At 35.6% G+C, this 27,155-nt stretch overlaps 1 protein-coding gene across 10 annotated transcripts in view; it reads left to right on the forward strand.

The window, feature by feature from the left end:
- The window catches only part of GPATCH2 (G-patch domain containing 2), a 253,379-nt gene extending 233,117 nt beyond the window's left edge, over positions 1-20,262 (forward strand). For 4 of the 10 annotated variants that reach the window (XM_072647816.1, XM_072647814.1, XM_072647817.1 and 1 more), the window contains 2 exons: positions 1,246-1,334; positions 18,666-20,262. In XM_072647816.1, the coding sequence (XP_072503917.1) occupies positions 1,246-1,334; positions 18,666-18,886 (310 nt within the window). In that variant the 3' untranslated portion in view covers positions 18,887-20,262. Of the gene's footprint in view, positions 1-1,245; positions 1,335-18,473; positions 18,526-18,665 lie in introns of all 10 variants that reach the window. The other 6 variants (XM_072647819.1, XM_072647822.1, XM_072647818.1 and 3 more) reach the window with 4 other exon arrangements.
- The last annotated feature ends 6,893 nt before the right edge of the window (positions 20,263-27,155 follow it).

Consider the following 27,155-nt stretch of genomic DNA (forward strand, 5'->3'; position numbering starts at 1 on the left):
AAATTACAAATCTGGACACACACACATATACACCAGAGAAATTAATAGAAAGCTAAATCTGTCTTGCTGCTACTCCTACCCTCTTCTTAATTCTTTCATCTAAAGCAAAACTGGAAAAGACTGCTTACTTAAAATATAGTTATCCTTTCCAAAAAAGGGGGTCAAGGAAAATAAAATGAGGTAATAATTATTAAGTGCTTAGTACAGTACACACTACATACATGTTAGTTGTATATATTACTTATTATTATTATTGACATACAAGATGTGGGTGTACCTACTTACTTACATGTTATCCCCATTGTTAGACTATATACTCCTTGAAGGCAAGGACTGTTTCCTTTTTTCTTTGTGTTCCCAGTGCTTAGCACAGTGCTTGGAACATGGTAAGCATTTAATGAATGTGTGTTGACTAAGTAGTCCTCAAAGATGCAAAGATAAAAATGAGGGGAAAAAAAAGAAATGTTTTTAAATCCTAGTCTGTTAATTGTCCTGCAAATAATAGACAATTTAATATTTTTTAAAAATTGAATTGAAAACATAAAGACCAAAATCAGATACCATAATGTAATACTGCCTATTTTCAAGTATAGTAGGAGGCAAATTTCTTGGCCAGTACCCATTTTTATCATTGCAAGCCAGTATCATCAATGTTTTCCTGAAGGCATTACCAAAAGCACTGACATTCAACTTATATTTCCTTACCCAGCCAATGAACTGTTAACTTAAGGCTTCTCCTAGCTTGGATTAGAAGAGGGAACATTACGATTTTCCTTGTGTCTCGTTCAGCTGTTTTAAATGAATTCCCTGTTGCATAATATCCTAAAAGAAATTGATCATGCTTTTCCTGTAATAAATGTTGTTCTGACAGTAAGGCATTAGTAACCAATTGATAACCTAGCAACAATATTGTGATCTCTTTAGATAATTAATCTTAGCTATTTTCCTGTCAGAAGCAACAGTGTTTGATTTTATGTTGAGCTAGAAAGATTGCCAGTTTTGAAAATTAAAAAGCATTCCTTTTATATTATTCATCCCAGTAACAATTTATGATGGCGCATTTAGCTGCTGAACGCTTGTCAACAAACGTAATTATGTTTCGATATAAACAAGATTGGTGGCTTTACTATGCAGCTTCATCTTTGTTGAGAATGTTTTGATTTAGATTCAGATTATACAAGCTGTGTATTTATGTGTCATATTTTTCCTCCTTTGTTAATAGTTTTCTCTGATAATTACTTATAGACAAACAAGTATGCACTTAGGATCCTTGTGCATGGGAGATATCAAGCGGAGAAGAAAGGCTGCACCCTTGCCTGGACCTACTGCAACAGGTAAAATGAAATTTTGTAAGTCCCAAATATTTAAAGGGTATATATTCCCAAAAATCAAAATATAGTCAATTCTCAATTACCTACACTGGAGAAACAATATATTTACAGCAAATCAAGAACAATAGCAAATAATGTTACAAAAAATCTTTCATATTTGGTTTTAGAATGTATTTGGTCATCTTTAGTCACCAGAACTTTCCTCAGTCACTAAATAATAAATCAATAAATATTTACTGAGTAGTATGCATACTAGGCATTATAGTAGGTGCTGTGGAGGAATAAAATCCCCTCCAAAAGTTGGCTATCTAATATAGAGTTTATATAGAATATAGAGTTTAAATATATGACTATATATTAGAATATAAAGTTTAAACATATGACTAATTAAATAACAGTAAATGCAATTATCCATCACAAACCTATCTACAAGATGCCTAGGATTAGGAAAGAACATTGGATTATGAGTTGAAAATTGGATTCTGCTTCCTACTCTGCAGTTTGGTGAGTTTTGTAACCTTAGTCAAATCTTCTCTAGACCTCAGATTCCTCATTTATAAAGTGAGAGGTTTGCAACAGATGAACTCCAAGGTTCTTTTCAACTCTGTAATTCTAATTCCATTCAAATGAGTGGTATTGACTACAGACTTCAAAGGAAGGAGAAATCATTATGGACCAGGGCATTCTCATAGAAAATGTCAGGATTTGCAGTAGGCCTGAAAAGATGAGTCCCTGTTTTCTAAAACCAGATCCCACACCAATTTATACCTGAGGGACAGATTAAAAGAACATATTTGGTACAAGAGGGGAATTAACCTAGGATTATGATTTTGCCAGAGTTTACAATTGATATATGAATTGTATGTGAATAATCAAAAGTTAACTACAACAAATAAAGAATCTGAGAAAATGTTCTTAAGACGAGAGTTCAGTTGTGAAGAAATTGTAATTGTAAAGAAAATCTGTTGTTTACTGACAAGCTTTCTAATGTTTTACCTCCTTTTGTGTTTTTTTTGTATTTTGGGGAAGGGAGATAAGGTGGGAAGGATATTTAAGGAAAAAAAAATAATTTTCCCGCAGGATTTATCAGTTCAATTCACTACTTTGTAACATTCAGAGCAACTCAGTAGAAATAAACAGTGTTATTCATTCCTAGAAATTTTGCCCAGAAGCAACAGAAAATAAAAGATGGAAAACAGAAAAATCTCAATTTAGAACTGCATATCCCATACTGGAGAGTTTAAAAAAAAAAAAACTGGAGTATAAAATTAGTATACCCCAAGGTAAAGTTATTACTAGTATAAACAGTCTAAAGAGCAGGTAAGTTACACAGAAGAAGATAGTGTACTGGGCCTGGAGTCATCTTCCTAAATTTAGATCAGATACTTACTAATTGTGTGACCCTGAGCAAGTCTTTAACCCTGTTTGCCTCAGTTTCCTCACCTGTAAAATAAGCTGGAGAAAGAAATGGCAAACCACTCCAGTGTCTTTGCCAAGAAAACACCAAATGGAGTCATAAAGAGTCAGGCATGACTGAAAAATGACTAAAACAACAAGAAAGTAGTCTAAAAAGTTATGGTCTTTTGTTTTTATGAGATGTGGTTGCAAGTTTTATATTTGAGAGCCTATATGTCAGTTAAACTGTTCAGGAGAAAAAACATGTCAGTACATAGATATGTGTTTGTTTGTCATGACTATAGACACTGTATAGAATGATTATATGTAACTATTCCTGAATATATGTATATATTTTTATATGTATGTAGATACATACATACAGAAATATAAAGGTAAATATAGAATCACTAGTTTTTAGATTTGGAAAGATTCTTAGAGATCATCTAAGTAGAAGCTGAGGTTCCAAAAAGTGCAACGACTTTTCCAAGGTCATAAAACTAGTTATTGGTAGAGTCTAGACTGGAGCCAGGTTTGCTCCATAATGACGCTTTCACACATAACTCAATATACATGAAAATGCTATAATTCAATTCAATTTTATGATAGAAGCAATAGTTTCATAGATAAACTCATCAATTCAAATAATTCTTTAGGTCAGTATTCTTCAGAATACCTTTATACTCCCATTCCAGGTGATTAGTCCTCTGAATTCCCTTATCTTTCAGTGTTTTGAACATTAGTGACAGAAGCTGACCAATAAGAATTTCAGGAATGCTCCTGACGCACTTCAGTGGCAGCAGTGAGGAAAATGCCTAATGATTGAGGAGAAGATGATATAATTATTTCTACAAGATGGTTTCGACTCCTTAACTCACTAGTAGTCAAATATATCATTTGTAAGGAATTGTGGGTATAAACATTCAACTTTAGCCTAAAACTCTTCTTTATTCTTTTTTTCTTTTAAATCATTCCAAAATTAGCATGGTGGGAAAAAAAAAATGTGTTCAAAAATAATTTTCAGTCATGTGTTTTAAATTCATATCTAACTGTTCAAAGTTTTATTCTGAGCAGAATCAAACAGTATGAAATATACAGTCATATCAAAAGGGAAGAGTGAATTATTTAAAAGTACTCCAGTTTAAGTAGTGGATAATATCTCCTAATGCCATTGAATAAAATCACAGATGAAGATAATTATCTGAAGTCAGGTGAGAAATGCTTTTGCATGAATACATTTTGAAAAAGCTTGATAGTTATGAAGATTAGTTCTTGTTCTCTGTCTCCTACTCCCTATAATTGTGATTTTTAAATTCCAGAATGATACGGTATCTGGTTTCTGTCAGACAAAGCATAACATACCAGATACTCTTTTGTAAAGAACCAAACCCACATTAGCATGGAAAAAAATCTACATTTTATTTTTTAAAAGCAAATAGACATTTTATGGACTGTTTCCTTCCTTAAAAGACCTGGATATGTGCGGTCTTTATAGTATCTCATTTCACATTAAACTTAAGGTAAAAAATAGCCACATGAATATATTTTTCAGTTGAATTAGAAAGTAAAAGTTAAAAGATTTGACAGCGTGACTATAGATTGGTAATCAACTCAGATCTTATGTTTGAAATACCATGCAGTCAAACAAAGTGGTGTAAAAGCATTTACCATAAGATTGGTTAGAAAATCTGTCATCAGGTAGTTTAGCTTCATAATCCCAAACTGTGTATTTGAACAAAATTGTATAGCTCTAAAGATAGAACATGATGCTTGGTACATACAAATGCTATTCATTGAAAGTAAGACTTACAATATTGGATTGTTATTATCCTGCTACAATACATTGTCATTTTTAAAAACTAAACACTTTTGAAACTACAGCTAAGCATGACTTCAGATACTGTGTGAGGCTCTAGCCTATCTGGCCATGTTATTGGTTAAACATTTATTAATTGTGACAAGAACACCGAATTTATTTCAGTTCTCCACCTTATTTACTGCTCTTTCACCTTTGTATTTTGTATTGACAAAGGAAAATGAATATTGATAAGTTAGCTATTGATTTCTAAATTTATTGCTTGTTCTTTACCTTAGTCAAAGTCACAAACCCAAAGACGGTGTGTATATTAGTAACAAAGGATGTAGATTTACTCTTATAAAATTGTGAACTATTGAAGCAAGAAAGTTTGCCAGCAGAATGCATTTTATAGTTTGCAAAATGTCATCTGTAAAAATGAAGAAAAGCAGTGAACAAAATAGGAATACTATTAAGTACCCTTTTGTATAAAAGCTAAGCCGCAGCAGCAGCAATGTCTTTCGATTGCATCTTGTATTTTTGCTAAAATCTCTTTTGGGAGATTTGAGAATAAATTCACTGGGGAGGGTGGGGAGGGGGAGGGAAGACGATCAATTTTGTCCGTGGCAGCTGTGAGAATTTGTTTTACCATATATGAACCTGCTGAATGAAGGTGGAGTTTTTGTCATTGGCAAATTTTACCCTTTGTCATTTGGTTTCTATTGTGTAAGCGGCCTAATTAGTATAGTAAGAAATATTAATCGCAGTCAGCCTTTTTTCTAACCATTTTCAGTTATGAAACTGACATCCATTAAAGCATAATGCTATTAGTATAGATACCTACCATTGAGGGTGTCTGTGCAACTTTTTTAAGTACCTGACTGCTCTTTTGTAGAGGGAGTCATTTCAGATGTTGAGTGTTCTGAGAGGAAGAAGGAATGACATTATAAACTTTTTACTCTGTGCCTAATTTAGATTATATTGTAAAATGCCCTTTGTAAAGGCAAGAGTGAACAGTATGCTATGTAAAGCAATAGTTTAAAACTTTCTGAAAATGTGTACTTTTAAATGATGACTCACAAAATCAAGACTTCTCCTTCACAGTTAAGTTTCTAATCCATTTTGAAGTTATGTTCCCATAATTCAAATTTGCCATATAAATTGTTATTTTATTTCTTTTATTGCTAGAATTATGTGATCATAAGACAACAATAGAGATCTCATCCATTCCAGGATTCAATGTAGGCAAATTCACCAGGATTCTTTTTTTTATTCTAGTGTTATTAATTTGATGAAAAATTAATGTTTGACTTGCATATATAGACTTAGCAAAAGTATAATAATTCAGTTCTTGTATCATCTACACAAAGATACTAAATCAACTTTTTTTAGCCAAACCTTTTTCTGCTTTATTAGGAGCCAGTCCATCAGTGCAGACTGAAGAGTAAACTAGGAAAAAAATTGACAATTATAAAATTAGAAACAATGAACTATGTATACATATAAGGGGAAGACAATTTAGTTAAATTTTGCCAAAGGCAGTTAGATGTCTGAATAAGTATGGCTTCTTTCATATATGGCCTTGAAAAAAAGTGGCTATTTTATCGCAGAGCTCTAATGAATAAGCAGAAGATTGGGCATAGACTGACATATATCATATACTTGAGGAAAGGAGAAGTAGGATGTCACAGCTTGAAGCTCTAAAATGGAAACTGACTAAAAGAAAGGGATGGGGAAAACATAAAATTCTGATAACACAATCACAAATGAGTCTCATAACCATGGAATCTCAGAGGTCCTCAAGCCTAACCCTGTATCTCATGAGTAATCCCTTTAACAACATCCCAAAAAAGATGACCATCCATTTTCCACTTGAAGGCTTCTAGTCAGAGCCTTCATTGCCTCCTGAGGCAGCCCATTGCACTTCTGAATAGCTCTTATCACTGGAAATTCTTCCTTATTTTCAGCCTAAATCAACTTCTTTGCAGCTCCCTATTGATCCTAGTTCTGCATTCTGGAGCCAAGCAGAAAAAGTTTAATTCTTTCTATTCACAAAAGGTCTTCAAATGCTTAAAGACAGCTAGCATCTCCTCACAGTAACACAGCACACACAGACACACACACAGACACACACACACACACACACACACATACACACACACACACACCCTCATATTCTTTTCTTACCCCTAAACATCCCTGAATCTTCTAACTCATACGTATAGTATGATCTCCTCTTTCCTCATTACCCTGGTTACTTTTCTCTAGACTTACTCCTACTTTTCACTGTCATGTCGAAAATGTGGAACCCAATGCTACACAATACCATCACCTCCTTCATTCTGGTCATTGCCTCTCAGTTCACCATGTTCTTAACTACCACATTGTTGGCTTATATTGAGATTGTAATCTCTTAAAACTCCAAAATCATTTTCTCACAAACTCTTGTCTAACCACATTTCCTCCATTCTGTAATTTTCTCATTTGAGACCAAGAATGAAATCCTATATTTATCCCTACAAAAATGGTATCTTATTTAAATTCATCCATCATCCAAATCTGTACAGTTCATTTTGGATCCTAACTCTCCTTTCCAAGGTATCTACTATCTCCATGTCTATAAGCAATTCCTCACCTTCCTGAGATTATGTAGTCCAATCCTGTCATTTTAAAATATACTAGGAAACTGAGGCACAGGTAAAAGAAGTGACTTATACAAGGTCACAAGGCTTAGGAGATGTTTAAGAGTCCAGGTCTTCTGACTCTAAAGTCCCATGTACTTTCTATGACAACAGGCTGTTTCTCTTTCAAAAACCAAGAGTTCTCGATGAACTAAAACTCAGATATTAGGTATAAGCAGCTGTGAGAGGGACTTTAATTACTGAGACATTCTCTGTTTTAGGCCCAGGAATATATAATGTGCCTTCTGAGACAGGACCAATAGTTAACCTGGGCTTTGTACCTGGTAGTAGGTAATCGGAACACCTGGCTGAGGTAAAGAGTAAATGGGCAGAGAGAATCAGAAGTAGAGCAGATCTCAATAATCAGTGGGTTACAAATGAAATCAGAGATAACTTACAAAGGTATATCTTATGGATTTTGACTTTTCTTTCTAAAAATACCAAAAAACTGTAATAAATGTTCTTTAAGTTAAGTAGTGACATCATAGTAGTTTGAGACCTTCCACACAATCTTTGTTCTTCAAGAAAGCCTCATCAGGCCTCAGTTTTTGAATGCTTTCAGGAGTGAGCAGAGATTCTGTCTTCATTGTCTATCTTTGGCCTTTGTCCTGTCTTCATTTCTTGCAAATTAAATGTAGAAAAATATATTCTGAATGAAATATACCCTTATATTAGACATCTTGCAGCAATAAAATATTAACAGCATATTTTTTCCCTTCATTCCAGGTAAAACATTGAAATTCCTGCCTCCTTTATTCATGTGCTCTTGAGTAGTATAGACTTGCAACCCATTTACACATCTTTGTTAGATGTATAATTTGTTAGAAATTTTTATTTTGCTCACTTTGAGCTATCAAGATTCCCAAGTTTCCTTAGTTTTGCTAAATGAAAAACAACAGGTTGACCACTATTTAACCTTGGGTTTTTTTCTTTTATAAACACTAAATTATTATTTATAATAGCAAACATGAAAAGAAGAAATCCTAAAACTGAGAAGTCAGAACCTCTAACAGAGGCTCAATTTTTGGTCATTTACTTCCTTTTAAACACTAAAATACAGTGAGTTTTCCAAATCTTTTCATTCCTTCCCAAACCTCCATGGCTACCACTCTCCCTACTCTCTCAGGTGAGAACGTTGCCTCATATTTTACAGAAGAAAATTGAGGCCATTCACCATGCGCTCCCTCTCCTCCTCTCTTCCTTGTGTCTTACTACTCATGTGCCTTCTCTCACCTCATCTCACGTGATGAAGTGGCCTCACTCTTTACCAAGACTAACCTCTCTATTTCTGTAATCTCCTTCCATCCTGACTCCTCCAACAAATTGTTCCTTCTGTCATCTACATTCTTTTACTTATTTTCAGCCTCTCCCTCTATAGTGGCTTGTTTCCTCCTGCTTACACACATGCCCATGTCTCCTCTATCCTGAAAAAACCCGCAGCTGAAGTTCGCATCCCTGATAATTATCATCCTGTATTTCTTCTGCCCTTCATAGCTTAACTCCTCAAAAAGGTCATTGGTAATAGATGCCTCTGTTTCTTCCTTCTTAGGTCGGAAATTTGGCTTTAGACCTTATCACTTCAGTGAAACGGCTCTCTCCAAAGTTAGTTGCCGAATCCCATGGCCTTTTACCTCTCTGCAGTCCTTTACCTCTCTGCAGCCTTTGACACCGTTGGTCACTCTTTTCCTTGTCACTCTCTTCTCTCTGGGTTTTTGGGACACTACTCTCTCCTATTTCTCCTACTACCTATATGACCTCTCTTTCTCTGTGTCCTTTGCTGGATCCTTCTCTAGATCACACCCTCTAACTGCAAGTGTCCCTCAAGATTCTACCCTGGACCCTCTTCTCTTTTCCCTCTATACTGCACTTAATGATCTCATCAGCTAATTGTAATAATAGCATGTAAAAAGCACTTTAAGGTTTACGGCGCACTCTATGTCTTCCTATTTGGTCCTCAGTAATGCTGTGAGGGAGTGCTATTTTCCACATTTTATAGATGAATAACGTAAGACTGAGAGAGGTTATATGACTAGCCCAGGGGAATACAGTGTCTTAGGTAGGATTTCAGCTCAGATCTTCCAGACTTCAAGTCCCATACTTTATCAACCAAACCACCTCACTGCCTATATGTACTTGATTGTGATGCCTACAAGTTAGAAAAATATTCTCATTTATCAAGCCAATTTTTTCATTCTTTCTAGTAATTTTAATCTGCTAGTAATGCCAAAATATTTCCTTCTCTCAAAATCTGTTATATTCTAAGAATCTATGATTTTGTCAGTGGGAGTATTTTCTCTGTTATTGCAGTTCATAATTCCCAATGCCCCTTAATTCCTGCTCTTTTTGAGTTTTCTTATCTCTGAAAAGGTCATTATCCTGCCTGTGAACAACCTTCTGATGATGAACCTAAATTTAGCTGGATAGATCTAAGCTAATCTAATCATTTGAACCGTGACAAATTTAGTTTTATTCTTGAAAGAGTTAATTTCAAAATGATCTAGAGAGAGCTTTTGTGGACCTCAAGCTCAATATAAGTTAGTAAAGTGCAGTCAGAAAGACAATGGTATCTTAGGCCCCATTAAGAGAGTACCTGCTCCAGATCACAAAAGGGACTAGCTTACTCTGCTCCGTCTAGTCCAATGATATCTGGAGTAGAGCACTCAATTCTGGGTGCCACCCTTGATAGCTTCCAAAAATGAACAACCAGGATGGAGATCATGCCAGATGAAGATGAAAAACTGGGGATATTTATCCTAGAGAAGAGACAATTCACTGGGCATATGACAGCTTTCTTCAAGTATTTGAAGGACTGTCTATGAAAGAGGGATTCAACTTGTTCTGTTCATCTGCTGAGGAAAAACTTAAGAGTAATGAATAAGCAGTTCCATAGAGGCAAATTTAGCTTTGACAGAAGGAAATACTTCTATTCAAAGAATATCTATTCAAAAGAAGAGTGGGCTGCCTTGGAAGGCAATTGATTCCCCTTCACTGTAACAAAGGCAAGGTCCAGATATATGGTAGAGGAGATCCTTTTTTCAAGTGTGGGTTGGAGTGGACAGCCTTTGAGGTCCCTTCCAACTCTGAGACTGTAATTCTCTATGGTTCCTTAGACAACCAATACATAGTCCAACATTGGACTTGTATTTGAAGCCTTTCCAACTTGGTAAGAGCTGCCAAAGCTTCTGCTTTCCTGGGATGTCATGTACACCTGGGTAAAATAGGTATTAATAGGCAGTTCTCAATTGTTGTTCGTTTCTGTCATATCCAATTCTTCATGACCCCATTTGGGGTTTTCTTGACAAAGATACCGAAGTGGTTTGCCATTTCCTTCTCCAGCTCATTTTATAGATGAGGAACTAAGGGTTAAGTGAGGCCAGATGTGAACTCAGGTAGATGAGTCTTCTTGACTCCAATCTTGACACTCTATCCGCTATACCATTTAACTGCCCAATTCTCAATAGACCTGTATTATTTAATAAATTAAAAAGTGGTTTATCTGGCAACCTATTAATCAATTATTTTTTATTAGTCAGTACTCACACATTGTATCTACCATAAAAGATAACTGATTTTCATATCGATGGCCCTGAGGCACCTATAACATTCTTCTGATACATCCAAGAAAGGTTAAATTTTGTTCAGTGCAATTTTAATGTGGTTTTTTTAATTCTTTGAAAATTAGTCATGTGTGATATGTGATTGATCCCTTTGACTTTTTCTGATATTTCTCTATTAACAAAAATGACTGAGTGGAAAAATGATATGGTAGAAGGAACAATGTCCTAAAAGTCAAGAGCTATAGATTCTAGTGTCCACTAGTTGATGACCTTGGGGAGATTCTGTAACCTCTATGAATCTACATTCCTCATCTCACAAATAAAAGAACTAGTGTAAATGACTTACCAGGTCTCCTGATGGTCTGAAAGGCTGTGATTCACCAAAACATCCTATTGCTCAATGACTACAATGCCAGATCGTTTCTGGTAATGTTTTGTAAGCATAAAACATTTTAGCATATAGTCATTGTTACTGAACTGAAGAAATTCAAACTACATTGAAAGACTCTTTAATGTCTTCAACCTTTCCATCCAAAAAACTACCAATTTTACATTGAATATGTCTTAATTGAAAGTGAATGCTGAACATCCTCAGAAGAAATTATTCTGAACTTCTTACCCTACACATGTAAAATCACATGTAAAATTCCTATTGGTCACAACTCATAATAGCTTTGTTAATAATATTTACTTTATCCAAAAATGAAGTAGTTAATAACAAATTTGGCAGTAATACTGCTTAATATGTTCTGCTCCTGTCTGAATTTCAGTATCTGTTTTTCTCACATCTGAAGCAATTCTTAATAGTATTCCTTGGCTGTTTACCAGTGTACAGAAGCCCATGTCACTCCATTAGTTATCACAGATATAGAGCATACAATTTTAGTTTACAGTTTTAATAATGTTACTAGTAGATTTATATCTTGCAACAAAACAAGCCATATATGGCCCTGCTAGTACAATAGAAGCAAGTAGAAAGAGCAGATAGGCATGAAACACAAAATGCTTTCTAAATCCTGGGTCAGGAGAAAGGGAGACTGACAGCTCTCACTGTTTTAAGGGAACCAGCATGTATCACCTCCCCTTCCATTGGCTGTTTATCCAACATCGATACAACACTTTAGGAGCCAAATTACTAAACAAGCTGCCAATTAGGCTTGCAGTCAGCTGGATAGATTAGTGGCTAAGAGAGGCCGATACAAGATTTTCATCTCTTGAGCCAATTACGCAAGTGAATTACCATCCACAATACTCTTTGGAAGATTTGAGGAGAAAAAAAAGACTGACTGCCATATTAGACATAAGTGAGATCCAGCATAAAGAGGGTGAGGGGTGAGCAGACTATGTATTGCTAAAATTGCCCAGAACCTTCTAGGAAAGGACTTAAAGGATTTAGCACTGCTAGGAGTGATAGAAAAGGAAATAATAGTTGTGGAGTACTGTACTGAGACTGAGTCCTTTCACTCCTAAATCTTAATCTTATAGAAAGAAGGATGAGAGACTAAAAGGAGATTTCAGTGTAGTATCATTTACCATGAAATATGAAGTTTCTAGGTTTTTCATTTAATGATCCACAGAATTTTTCTGAGATTGTTTGGAGACAGGTGTCCCTTCTCCCCCAACTTCTCTTTGTTACTTTTTTCTTCCACCTATGAAAAATTTCTTTAAAAATATTTTTTTTGCTTATTTGCCTAAACGAAACTATCATTTAAAACAGAGAATCAAGTTTTGATCATGAGAATAAAAGTACATGCACCAGCCAGTGTACATACACATGGGCTTCCATAATAGGTTTATAAGACTTTTGCCAGAATTTTACAATTAAAATACAGAATTAGGTTGCCCGTGCTAGCCTTCCTATTCATGAATGAGAAGGGACCACAATTTCATAATTCTACCTAAGATTTTTTTTTAACTAGGCTAATGTTATTTCTTAAGTATTAAACAAATTTTAAACCTGAACTTTTGCAAGCTGTTGTATCCAAAAATGATTAAACAGATGTGTAGCCTGCAGCAACATTAGACCTCTGATCTGATTTTAGCTTACAGATGGAATTAAATTAATTCATGGCAATCACTGTAAAATCAAGGGTATGGTACTGAATGCTAGCCTACTGTTTAACCAGAACATACCTGTATCAGCAGCTGTTAAGAAAAAATTACGTGCCTTAATTTTTCATGGAAACTTGCCTTCATTGCCACTATAAACATCGTTTCAAAATAAAAATGTAATTGCTGGTTTTGTTATTACATTAAGCAAGCCTTTTGACAAATGACTTGCCCTTGTTTTGTGCACTTAGAAGGTTCATGCTACCTCTTAAAATTTGGAGCATCTCAAGTACTCAGTTATTACTTTTATGCATGCTTTTTTGGTCTTTGGCCACAAAGAACAAAGTCAGTCAAGGATTTTCTTTTAGCCATCGGACTCCAGCCATTGCAAACTACTCCTTATATCAACATTTTTTTCTTGTCACATTGTGATCCTCATCATATCTGGCAAATACAGCATCAAACTGAGCCTCAGGAAGCCATCCTTGGAAAGACCCTACCAAAGCAAATATTGCAGTAAATGAAGCTCTTCTTTAGTCTTCAGTCTCAGCAAATATAACATGCAAAAATGTAAATGAAAACCTAAATAAATTAATTCATGATGAATATCTAATTATTTATCATAAGCAAATTATAAGATGCAGCTTGACATAGTGAATAGAGCTGAAATTGGAAGCAAGAAGACCTGAATTTGAATCTCCCGTTAGCTCTTAATCCTGTACAAGTCACTTAACCTCTTTGTACCTTGGTCATTTCCTTAGAACTTATCTTCAAAGTCATAGTTGTGTTGGAGTGCAGTCTCTACTTATGGAGGGGATTCCCTGCTCTGACAAAATCCCATTCCTTACAATAATTTCATGTATGGTGAAGTTATGGCTGTTTGGGGCACATCTGTACCTTTAGAGGTCAACATCATGCTCTCCAAAATATCACAGCCAGTTGGAGTAGATGGGCCTCTGTTCCGGCCCAGTGTGACATTTCTTTTGAACCTTTTTGCTTCCATGGGGAAAAGAATGGAATTTCTATGTACTTTTGTTTGAAATGCTTTTCTCGGCATTTAGCATAGCTTACATTTTTTTATTGCTAGCTAAATTTGGGGTTCTTTTCTTTTTATAAAGTAGCTTCTGTGGACAGACTCTTGCTTCTGGCTAGGTCAGTACCACCATATCCAAGAGTAGTCCTTTCCAGAGGCACTGTGCCAGACACACCTTCTCCCAGAGCCCTAAGCTGGCCAATCTTGGGTCTGCTCCTGGCATTCATTGTTGGAAGCTATGCTTGAGGAAATGTGTTAGGACATTTATTGCTACTAATTAGGAAATAAAAACTATAGAAAAAAAATGAAAACCAAATAAATCAAGACGTGTCAAGTGTTCCAAGCCTAAAAATTGACCTCAACCATCCAAGGGTGTTCTCTGGATACTAAAAACCTTTATTAAAATGAAACTAATTTTCTTCTGTCATGGGGGGGTAGAAAAAGTAAGGAGGAGGAGAAGTATATTTTTATGTTCTTTTAGCATAGCTCCTTCCCATTGCTAGAACCCATCAGTAAATTAGTATACCTTTCTTTAAAAAATACTAGCAACCTACAGAGTTAATTTAGTCCCAGAGGTCCTGCTAGCATGTATAGTAAAACCTTAAGTTACTGAAATACTTTGGAAATGAGATGCTCTTTTTAAGTGAATTTTCTGATAAAATGAAGCTTGGAGGACCCCTTCATAAATATAGCTTACTAAACATAATTTCGGGTGACTTTGATGATTAAGCTTCAGTAGTTCCTTGGTTTTGTTGTTCTCAATATCAGTTGTCACAGTGTGAAACTGTAGAGAGTGAAGGTGCCGAGTGCTAAGGAGATGCTTTTCCTTTATCTACAGATTTACTATTGATAGAAGTGACAGGAGTGGTGCTTGCTGATGGGGAGGGTGGGGGAAAGGTGCTGGAAAACCATTGGAAACAGTATTGTGGAGGTGAAGGGGGGAGGGTGTTACTGCAGCTCCTATCCGTGTTCTCATTCTACCATAATTGTGGAAAAGAAGCTACTGAAAGGAGACTGATGTGGGTAAAGAGGGGGGACTCTAAGAGTTTCCTGCCATACCTGTTCCTCTGCCTCTGGACAGTTGTCAGTGAGCTAAAGATCTGACACTACCCCTTCTTTATGTTTTATAGACATTTAAAATTTCAGTCTCCCAACCCTCTAAGTACCCCAAAACTCTATACCAAGTCCTCTTCTCTCCCTGTATTAAGCTCCTTGGGAATGTCATTCAGGTTCAATTAACACTATCCTTACGATTTCAGAATTTGGGCATCCAAACCTAGCTTATTGCTCCTAAATTCTAGTCCCACATCTTCAAGTACCAGTTGAATAGAACCATCTAAATTCCCAAGCAGCATCTCAAGCTCATCCAGACTGAATTGATTGTCTCTTATAGGCAGCTAGATGGCACAGAGGTTAGAATGCTGGCTTTGGAGTCAGGAAGACCTCATGTCAAATCCTGCCTCAGACACCTAATTAGGTTGAACCCTGCACAAGTCACTTAACCCTCTACAATCTCAGTTTCCTCATCTGTAAAATGGAAGTGATAATAGCACCTACCTCACAGGATTATTATGAGGACCAAATGAGATAGCATGTATAAAGTGCTTTCTAAATCTTAAGCACTATATAAATTCTAACAAAATATTGTTGTTAATTCACTCCTCCCCCCAAAAAAACCTATCTTATTTCTTTTGAGATCACCCTCTGTCACCCAAGCTAATAAACTCAGTATCACTGCTAACAAGATCTTCCCTGTCCCTCCCTCTATCAGTTGCCAAGCCTTATCAGTTCTCTTTCTATAGTATATCAGTCCCCTTCTACTCACATGACCACTTTTGGCACTCGTTACCTCTTACTGGAACTGTTATAATAAGTCTCCTGTTTTTCTTTTTCCTTCCTCTATCCAATCCATCCTCTATGCAGCTACCAAAATAATATTCCTAGGGGACAGGTCTAACCACGTCACTCTCCAACTCAAGAACCGTTATTGTCTTGGGGACAAAATACAGACTTTTCCACCTGTCCCTTTAGTCCTACCAAAATTTGGTTCCCACTTCCCTTTCTAGTTTTATTTCATGTTGCTTCTCTTCACACAATGTTCTTGCCAAACCGTACAACCAGCTGTTCCTGTCTTGACATTCTGTTTCCTATTTCTGTGGATTTGTACTATGCCCATAATATACTCCAACCTCATGTCCTCTTCTCAGAATCCATATCCTTCTTCAAAGTCAGCTCTGTTGTGAAGCCTCCACCAGGACTTCCAGCTGCTAACATTCTCTCCCCTTCAAATAATCTGTGTATATGTTATATTCACCAGATAGAATGTCAGCCTCTCAAAAGCAGGGTGTCTTTTATCTTTGTGTTTGTTGTTTTTGTTCAGTCATTCACATTCTTCCACAATAATCCCTTCCATCCTCCACTGGGTCCTAAGTTTGTCTAAGTAATTGTTCATTGTTTCCATTATATTATATATCCATCTCATCTTCTGCTGTCCCCTTTTCCTTTTACCTTCAATCTTTCCCAACATCATGGTTTTTTTTCAGTGACCCCCAATCTAATATTATGTGTCAAGAGTATTTAAGCTTCAGTTTCAGTGTTTAGCTTTTCAGTGAATAACCTGAATTAATTTCTTTAAGCACTGACTGCTTTGATCTCCTTGCTGTCTAAGAGACTTTCAAAACTCTTCTCCAACACCATAATTTAAAAGCATTGATTCTGTAACACTCAACTTTCACACCAGAAAAACCATGGCTTTGACTCTATGAACCTTTGTTGGCAAGGTGTTGTCTCTGCTTTTTAGTATGCTGTCTAGATTTACCATAGTCTTACTTCCAAGAAGTAATCATCTTTTAATTTCATGGCTATAGTCACTGTCTGCAGTGATCTTTGAGCCCAAGAATATAAAATCTAACACCGCTTCCATTTTTTTTCCTCCTCTAGTTGCCAGGAAATGATGGGACCAGTTGCCAAGATTTTAGGGTTATTTTTTTTTTTTGTTAAGCTTTAAGCCAGCTTTTATATTCTCCTTTTTCTCTTTCATCAGGAATCTTCTTAATTCCTCTTCACTTTGTGCCACAAGAGTTATATCATCTGCGTATCTGAGATTGTTGATGTTTCTCCTGGAAACCTTAATTCCAGCTTTTGATTCAGTCAGCCTGGCATTTCACATGGTGTACTCTGCATATAGGTTAAATAAAAGGTTGACAACATACAGCTTGTCATATTCCTTTTCCAATCTTAAACCAATTAATTGTTTCATATTCACTTCTAACCATTGCTTCTTGGCCTGTATACGGGATCTTCAAGAGATAAGTATCATCTGGTACTCCCATCTCTTTGAGGATTTACCATATTTTGTCGTAATCCACCTAGTCAAAGACTTTAGTGTAGTCATTTAAGCAGAACTCTAGATGTTGGTTGGTTTGTTTTCTGGAACTCCTTTGCTTTCTCCACAATCCAGCAAATATTGGCAATTTGGTCTCTAATTCCTCTGCCTCTTCAAAAACCAGCCTGTTCTTCTGGTAATTTTTGATTCCTATATTACTGAAGTCTAGCTTATAGAGTCCTAAGCATGACCTTGCTGTGATGTGAAATGAGCAGGTATTCAGCAATTTGAACATTCCTTGTCATTGCCGTTCCTTGGGATTGGGAGGTAAACTGATCTTTTCTAATCCAATAACCATTATTGTGTTTTCCAAATTTGCTGGCATATCAAATGCAGCATTTTAACAACATTTCCTTTAGAGTTTTAAATAGCTCAGCTGGAATTCCAACACCTCCACTGGTCTTATTGTTAGCAGTGCTTCCTAAGGCCCACTTGACTTTGTTCTCAGGATGTCTGACACTATCACGGTTATTGGTGATGTTAAGATCCTTCTTGTATAGGTTCTTGTTATCTCTTCTGTTTCTATTCTAACCGTTCTCTCTCTGTCTGTCTCTCTCTCTCTCTCTGTCTCTCTCTCTCTGTCTCTCTCTCTCTTTCCCTCTCTCCTCCCCCTCTCTTTGTACTGTGCATGGGATTTTCTTGACAAAGATACTGGAGTGTTTTGCCATTTCCTTCACTAGTGACTCTCCTTTTGTCAGAACTCTCCACTATGACCTATCTGTCTTGGGTAACCCTGCATGACATAGCTCATAGTTTTATTAAAAAACACATGACAAGGCAGTGATGGGGGGGTGGGGCAGGGCAAGTTCGGAAAGGGGGTTCTGTTTAGCTAAATAAATGTTTGTTGAATCTGAATGACAGTTTCACCAAAGAACCAAGGGAAAAACTAGAGCCATAAACCCTGGCACTGACCAACAAATTAAGAACTACTGCTATAAGAAAGTACAATGAATTCTTACCTTAGATGTTGCTTTTTTTTTCTTTTTAACCAATCCATAATGGGTTATTCTTGAGTATTTTCAGCCTTTCTCAAGCAAGGGTGAAGAGAGACTTCAGCTAGTTTTACCATATACTCCCATTTTTACCTGTGTTAAATCTTGAGGTGAAGTACAGGAAAGGCAGAGCAGTGCTATAGCTCTGCTAACAGTTGAGTTTGGGAGTTCTTGAGATTATTGGGACTTTGTGTTATTTTCTTCTTAATCTGCTGGGGTAGGATAATTAAATTGTGCTTATTTTATTATTTCCAGAATCTACCATCTAATACATATGCTCAACTTTCACATTCAAGTTCTCCATGAGGTCAGTGCATACAAAAAGCAGCTTGTTCCAGCTTCCTGTCCAGTTATAACAATCAGAAAAATAATATTTCTCAACTGATAACAATCTTCTTCTCTTCTCATGGCAGTACTAAAGAATGTTTGTTTGTATCATTAATGCAGGACTTGTAGGTGAAAATGCCCAACCAATTCCAGAGACCAACATTGGAAACCGAATGCTTCAGAGCATGGGCTGGACACCCGGGACGGGCCTTGGAAGAGACGGCAAAGGGATGTCTGAGCCAATTCAGGCTATGCAGAGGCCCAAAGGATTAGGACTTGGATTTAGCCGACAAAATACCACACCACCAAGTAATGTCCCCAAATCAGGAAAATCTACCTAAGAAGATGAGAATATGCTTAGGATATTTCCCACAAACCTAGTAGTTTCCTATTTACAATATAACTTCCATTTATGAAGCAGCAACCGATATGCCTCAATCTACCACACCAGAGTTCCATTGGTATTTAGTCCTGCCTCAACAGTAGGACTCAAATTTCAGTCACAATTGATGGTGCTAAAGTGGAATCCTAATTGTTCTTGTTTTCAATATTTTAAATCAACTTCCAGTGATAAAATATAGCCCATTTTTTTCATTGAGATTTTTAGAAATTAGCAATTTTAGACACCCTTGCCTCGGGCATGTGGGGAACATGCATATGCAAACATGTTTATGTGATTGGGTTTTTTATGTTCTTCACATTATCCAAAATGCTATTTTACTCAGAAGATGAAGCCCTAGACAAATACTTCTTTGGTAATCATGATAGCTTCATGTTCCTTAAGTCTGACGTTGTGTGAAGATGTGTTAGTAGGGTGACACCCATCAGGTTCTCCTCCTAGGTTGACATGGTATGCAGATTTTACACATGACAACCAATTTCTATGTATTTTCCTAGGAAATTACGACAAAAATATACCTTATCATCTCTTGATAAATAATCACCACTGAGTGCCCTCAACACTACTGAAATGCAGCTTTTTATGCATTTTTACCTCATTTAGGACCTAAAATGAACAAATGTTGAATGAAAAACATTTTTAAACTCACCCTGACTGAGCCGTATGATCTCTTAATTTAGACCAGCCTCTACCTCTCTTCCCCTTAAAAAGTTCATTTTAAGATTATTCAATTGTACCAAAGTGATTTTAAATTGAAATTATTGCAGCAAGGCCTTAGAAATAAAAATTTGCCTCTATTAGTCCTGAAAATTGAGAGATTTCTGACAGTAGCCTACCCCAAGATGTAAATTCTGAGATATTCAAGGGAACAGCCAGACAAGTGAGAAGAACTAGCTGGTCTTTTAAAATCAAACAGGACAGGCATTTTAATTAGGTGCCTAATTTAGTATCCAACTATTCACTGATCATGTACTGCACTAAACAGGAGCAGGTATGCAAACACACTTTTCATCTATATAAAAAATGCTATGCTTTCTTCTGCCCTGTTCTCATTGTTTTTAAAGTAGTATTAGTGTTAGTAATACTATTAAAATGATAATGAGTTTTTATTGGATGACTAAATGCCAGGGTAGTGCATTAGAAGGCTTCTCTCAAACTTTTTTGTAAATAACTGATCAGTCATCAGAGAATTTAAAACACAAGCACACTCAACCTACCACTTCCTCATCCTCTGAAGGAAATAGGGTTGATTTGGAAGAGACTGGCCTGCTGTTTAAATGCCTTGAAAGTTTTGCCAAATACATACATTTCTTTTAAGAATTATATTCTTTTGAATTTGGGATGGGGAGTGCCCTGAAAATAGAAAGGGCCAGAGGAAGGGGAGGGAGAGGGTGATGATAGTTTGCTCTTTTGTGCTGCTAGCCAAATATTCATATTGCACAAAGGAACTGGTTAATTTATGAACTGCTGTTCAATGCTGTCTGACAAGTGTGTTGTGTAGGAAATTAAGTTGTGTGTGTATATGCGTGTGTATGTGTGCATTTATGTGTGTTTCGAAAGGGGACTAAGGCAAAATGTTTCTATGGCTTTAGAAAGATAGCATGTAACATCCTCAGCCATACTGGAAAAAGGTTTTAAGAAATATCGTTGCCTAAGAACTCTACAGCTCTAGAAATGTGAAAATCTCAATTTTTCAGGTGATGGAAGAATTGTCTTTATGCCTAAGTGACCAAGATCTAATTGATATTTGTTTGTCAACTTCACTGTCTGGGCTGCAGAATTCTAGAGAACTCAGTTACGAAAGGGAAAAATGAGTGGCGACTCCATTCAGCTTGTAAACAGTTGTTTTGGACGAAGTCTACAGTTGTGCATGGCAGCATTCAATCTTAGCTGTAGGTATCTGTTTTTACTGCTGTGTTTATGAGAGTGTATCATTTCTTCCCCATAAAGTGACTGCTCTTACGACTTAGCACAGAAACACACAAAGTCCGTGTGGCCTTTGTCCTATGGTACCTGTGACAGACATTATATTGTTGGTATTGTCATTGAATGTCAAATAGCTGTCATCCTTCAGAATTGTTATTCCATGTGCGGCACACCAAGAATTTCAAATACTTAAAAACACATGTGAACCAAAGTTCAGAGTAGAGAAATGGGAATATCCCAAGTTGGCATGCACCCAGATCTTTTCTCCAGAGCCTGTATTAATTCTCCATGATGGCAGAAAGATACCTAAGGTGACTTTTCATTGTACAAATTCAGGTCTGAAATGTAGAAGACTCTGATTTTAAATCAAACCTTCTCTGTTAAAGCACAAAGCACACTAATTTAGATGATGGTGAGACATTATCACAGTTCGGTGGGTTTTGGTTTTTATTTGGATTTTTTTGTTGTGTTTTGTTTTGGGAGGTCAGGGGAGTTTGCCATTTATAATTCCTATAGGACCAAAGCATTCAGTGGAGTGTGTGATTTAGAATGACTTGTTTGTCTCTCCATAGAAAGGTAGCAAGATATTTTCTCTCATTGCCATAAGTCAACCCTTCTTACCCTTCTAGTCTAAAACCTCTTATTGGCCTAATTGATTGCGTTCAAAATCTATATGGACATTTTAGAGAATACAGAGATCTAACAATACCTATTAACCCCTACCCTTCAGATAACCAGATTACCCCATGCTTGGCAACATCATTGAGAGTTTTGTCACAAAATGCATTTGAATTAGTTTTCCACAGATATTTTTATCAACACTACCAAACTGATCTGACAGTACTGCACATTTCCATTTTTTTTCAGAATTTTAGTACATTGAGGTTTTATTACATTCAAGTATATTTATCTTTATTTTAAAATAATATGGAATGCGTTTAAAAATCCTATTGCTATCTGAAACCAATTGGATCACCTCTACATTTGATTCCATAGGCCTTCCAATTTACACCATGGGACACTGAGACCAAAACCATAGCTATAGCTAAGAGGACATATGTGTGTGTACCTATATGTATAGATGTATGTGCATGTGTCACTACATGTGCCTTCTGATATACATGCATTGTGTTGCTGTGTCTATCTTCACACTGTGTACTGATGTACTTGTCATTAATTGAACAGTTGATTTAATTGATAGCAATTTCACTTTGAGCAAATATTTGAAGAAGAAAAATTACTGTTAACATGCTTGTTTTAAACATTTCCCTCTACATTTTTTTCTGTAGAAATTATTGAGATTGTTATTCTTCTAAAATAAAACGATATGGGCAAAAAATGGTTTTAAAGGTATATATAGAAGGCTGTGCTAATAATTCAACAAAAATGGGAAAAAAATAAAGCATAAAAGAAATTTTCTGGTTAAACACATTTTTGTTCTTGAATATATCCTTTATACACATTTTCTTTCTGTACTAAATGTATCAGGAATTTAAAGAATGCAATTCATTAGATTATAAACTCCTCAAGGGCAGAACTAAGGACTTTGTTTCTTTTTTCTTTTTTATTTTCTTTTGTTCTTTTGTTCTTTTTTTCTTTTTTATTACTCAGTAGAATCTTTATTACAGTCATCTGCCCTAAGTGGCATTCATTAAATGTTTGTCAGCGAAATAACACCTTATGAAAATAAACAGGTCCTAGCCTTACATACAACCTTTTCGCACAGTTAGGTTGACAGCCAATAATCTTGGTAAAAAACTGTTTTGACTAGTTCATTTTTAATTTATTGATCATGTTCTAGCACAGTGGTCAAACTACTTACACCTTATCTGTAAGCAAATGTGTAGCATTAGAAAATATAATTCTTTTGTGTTTGCTCCTCTCTCTATCTGGCATTACTTTTACACCCCAGCTGCAGCTGTAATCAACTTGGCAAATCATCCACGTATTTGGTTTAACACAAAAGTCGCGCCATTCATTGATAAATCTAAGCAAGAGCTAACTATTAATTTTTTTACTTTCAAGCCATCTACTCTTACCTAAAAGCCTAGACTATACTCCTCAAATGGGCAGAAGTAACAGTGGCACTAAAATGATGGAGTATAATATATACAGTATTGAAACATAGTTTAAAAATGTCACTAAAATCTAGCCCTGTTGCTTCATTGTGGTATGGAAGTGACCATAGGTTCTTAAAAGCTATGTCAGTGGAATACAAGCCCAGGGTTATTCTACCAAGTTAGAAAACTATTAATATAAACTTTGTAATAGACTGGATGTCTCTCTGCCTAGCCAGAGGACCACCCTACCTAGGTATAAAAGGGCTTATCACCAGTAGATGGGAACACCAAATGAGGAAGTATCTGGTATGCAGCAATTTGTGACGACCCCCCCTTACGATGGAGGCATGTGGTGAGAAGGAGTTTGCATTCCTCAGTGGGAAAGGAAAGTATCTACATAGATAAAACTAGGATCCTTGAACTACTATATTAATATGGCACTTTTAAACTTTACAAAGCATTTTACATACGTTTTCATGCAATCTTACAATACTACTAAAGAAAGAAGTTTGATCATACTTCAATAGATCTGTGATCTCATTAATGTATAGATTTCTCCAATGCAGATCATCATTCATCCATAACTCATCCTGTGCAACTCTTATCTATATTCCATAATTCTATCAAGGATATATACCCAAAGTGGTAGAGACCTTCCCTTGGATCACTTCACATAGTATGAGTACCCATGAAGTTCCCCTCAGATTATCAGTTGGTTATTCTAAATTCTTCCTATTGGAAGCCAGCTCACCCCATTTCTGTTAATATATACATTTCTGTTAAAACATAATTATTGGTAGAATACTTTTGCTAATACATACATTAACCTGAGTTAATATATACTATTAATTAACTTTAGCTAATACATATACTTACTTTCGTTAATACATACATTTCTGTTAATACATAATTATTGTAGATAGAATACTTTAGCTTATTCACATCCACCATATGTCTCTCTGTTGCCCTTTCAGTGACCTACAACAACAATTCTTCAAAGTCAGCGGTAGTCCTTGTTTTGCAGTCAAGTAGCACACAGACTGTTAGTATTTAAAAAAAAAAAAAGTGGGAAGGAGACTTTGTTTCAGAAGAGAACTTAGTAATTAAACACACTGCAAAATTCCAAACCATAATCCAATTAATCAGTCAGAAAGCATTTGATAAGCAACTGCTATATGCTAGATACAATACTATTTGCTGGGGAGACAAATACAAAGACTGAAACAATCCCTAACTCATAAGGAGCTTGCTTATATTCTAATGAGTAATCAACAAGCATACATTTAAGTATAAATAGAATAAAATCCAGCCCCTACCTCTGCCTCTCAATTGCAGATTTAATTATGAACCCAGTTCATTGCCCATCATCAATATCTGAATAAGATATATGTGTGAGCATTTGGATGAGACATCCATCGAACACATCGCATCCTCATCTGGACAATAGTCACTAAAGCACAGCAATATCTTATGTCCATAAATTTGGCTCAGTTGGGTGGCTATAAAATGTAATGTGCTATACAATATCATTTGCAAACTGTTCCTTTTTCATATTTTTTATCAAGAATGTTCTCAATAAGTATGTAGATTATTCTAATAAAGATTTTGCAGCAGTTGGAAAATGTGTACATGGGTGGGTAGTTATTGAGGTTTTCTTGACTTCCATTTTCAGTTGTATTCATGTCAATAGTTTTTCCAAGCATTTGGTATCCTCTTTATAGCTATTGAAAACAAGCCCTTCAATACCCTCAGAATTATGTCATTTCCAACATAGACCTCTTCTTTGGTCTAATTCAGATGCGCTTCACATTTTAATTTACTTTAGTAAATTTTTAGTAAATTTACTTTATAACCATAGTGGTTCCATTATTATAAATGGAGAAAATAGTTTCTTACAAAGTCTTAGTAGATCTTTCTCTTTTGTTAACTTCCTTCCGGATTTATCCATAAATTCATTTAGAGTGATCTGATTGAGTTAGTTTTCTTGCCAAGTTTTGTCACTTCGTTTATCTCTGCTGTTTCCTGCTGTTTTATGTTAATATTGTTGATTATCTTGCACGATCCTTTTGTTAGGTTTTATAAATTAGTTTATGTTCTTTAAGAAGTGATACCCTTAACATATCATTCCTCTCTTCCCATTTAGAAAGTAGATCAAGGGATTGCTAAATAAGGTGATCTCTATACTCTTTTGGTCTCATCATAATAATTGATTTATATTGGTTAAACTTCCTTAGGAAATGATGATATAGTCTATGTTGCTGTATTATTTTATTCATTTCCCATTTTTCAGCATCAACAACTGATGAAATATTATGGTCAGGATGGAGTTATTTAAATTACATGCTGTATCTTCTCATTTTTATTCTTCTAATTTGATACTGATTTTTACCTTTGCTCTAATAAGTCAATGGTTTAATAGTACATAAGTCAGCAGATTCAGAAATGACCACGTAAATAACCAGCCATTTCCAATCAAAATGTAATTTGTTTAATTTTGTGGACATTATTCATATTCACAGTGTCCAATACCACTACCATCCTTGACCCCAACTCTTTTCTCAGGAAGTATTTATGATATATGTGCTAAAGCATCCATATAGTCTACAGTTGTTTTCACAGTATCCTTTTTATAAATACCCATCCCATAAAATATTAACTTGTTGCTTTTGGAATCACAGTATAATCAACTCAGTGTTATTTGTGATACCATGGAGGAACTATGAACCATCTTCCATTTAATTTCCTTTCATCTTCTGCTTTCATTTATTTTGATATGATTCAGTTCCTGTGGTTGTATATTTACTAATTAGTCTCTGGATGAAGATTTCACCTTTACAGCAGGGTTAATTTTTAATAATGGCCTAAAAGCTAATAATTTTTAGCACACTCTCATCTTTTTTTTTCTCTTCTTTGTCACTATCACTGCAGGGCTGGAGTTCATTTTGATTTCATGGGCTACTAATTATCTAATGATCTGCCTGTTAATGAGACTGACTGTGAACTATTAGGCAAATACTTACGAGTATAAACTAGTCCCATGTTCTTTCCAACACGGTATCAGAGTTTGTAATCTAGACAGTTTTGTGGAACCCAAGGTTACCCCATTGTGGCTTTGGTGTGGAACTTTGTGGAGGATCCTGATATTCTAGTATATTGACCTTTGAAAAGGCTTCAAGAAATGATGAGCAGGAAGACTTCAGAGAGGCCTGGAAAGATTTATATGAACTGATGCTTAGCGAAAGGAGCAGAACCAGGAGAACTTTGCACACAGCAACAACCACAGTGTGCAAGGAATTTTTCTAGCAGACTTAGTACTTCATTGCAATGCAAGGACTTAAGGCAAAATGCCTTCCACATCCAAAGAAACAAAACTGTGGAATTTGATCGCAGAATGAAGCAGATCATTTTCTTTTGTATTGTTTTGTTTTGTTTTATGATTTCTCCCATTTATTTTAATTCTTCTATGCAACATGACTAAGGTGAAAATGTATTTAATAGGAATGCGTGTGTAGAACCTATATAAAATTGTATGCCATCTCAGGGAGGGAGTGGGAATGTAGGGGGGGAAGGAGGGGGAAAAGAATCTAAGATATATGGAAGTGATTGTAGAGCACTGGAAACAAATAAAACAATAAATAATAATAAAATAAAATAATAATTAAAAAAAGAAAATGCTTCATAATTCATTTTGACGAATATCTAAGTGCCTGCTATCTACAAGGCAATGAGGATACAAAGGAACTTCTGAGCTAGTTGGGAGTTACAACATGGATAAATATTTTAGGGTATGATGGAGACAAAAGATATATCAGAAAAAACACTCATGGAATTTGAGGATGGAATGAACACAATCTGTAGGGGAGAATCAGGGAATTCCAAATTTGTCCAAAATGTTATGAATTTATGCTCAAAAAGTTCCTGTGTTTACAGTGAATCCTTAAATGCCCAGTTTTGTTATAAAATATTCACCAGAAATATTTGTGAATATGTGAAACTGGGATTGATATGCTTAAATTAGCAATTACATGGCATCTTGGTCAGCTGCTCCACTATTAAAAGAGTGTAAACTATTTGCTTTCATCCATTTTTCCTTTGGAGATGTGATGATTAATTCACTAATTCACTTGGTAATTTTTATTTTACGTTATAACTACCACTCTTTTAAGCATTTTTAAGGTTTATAAATTGCTTTCCTCGCAGCAACATAGTGGGGTAGAAGCATTC

The sequence above is a fragment of the Notamacropus eugenii genome, chromosome 2 (assembly GCF_028372415.1).
Source record: "Notamacropus eugenii isolate mMacEug1 chromosome 2, mMacEug1.pri_v2, whole genome shotgun sequence".
In the NCBI taxonomy this organism is placed as follows: Eukaryota; Metazoa; Chordata; class Mammalia; order Diprotodontia; family Macropodidae; genus Notamacropus; species Notamacropus eugenii.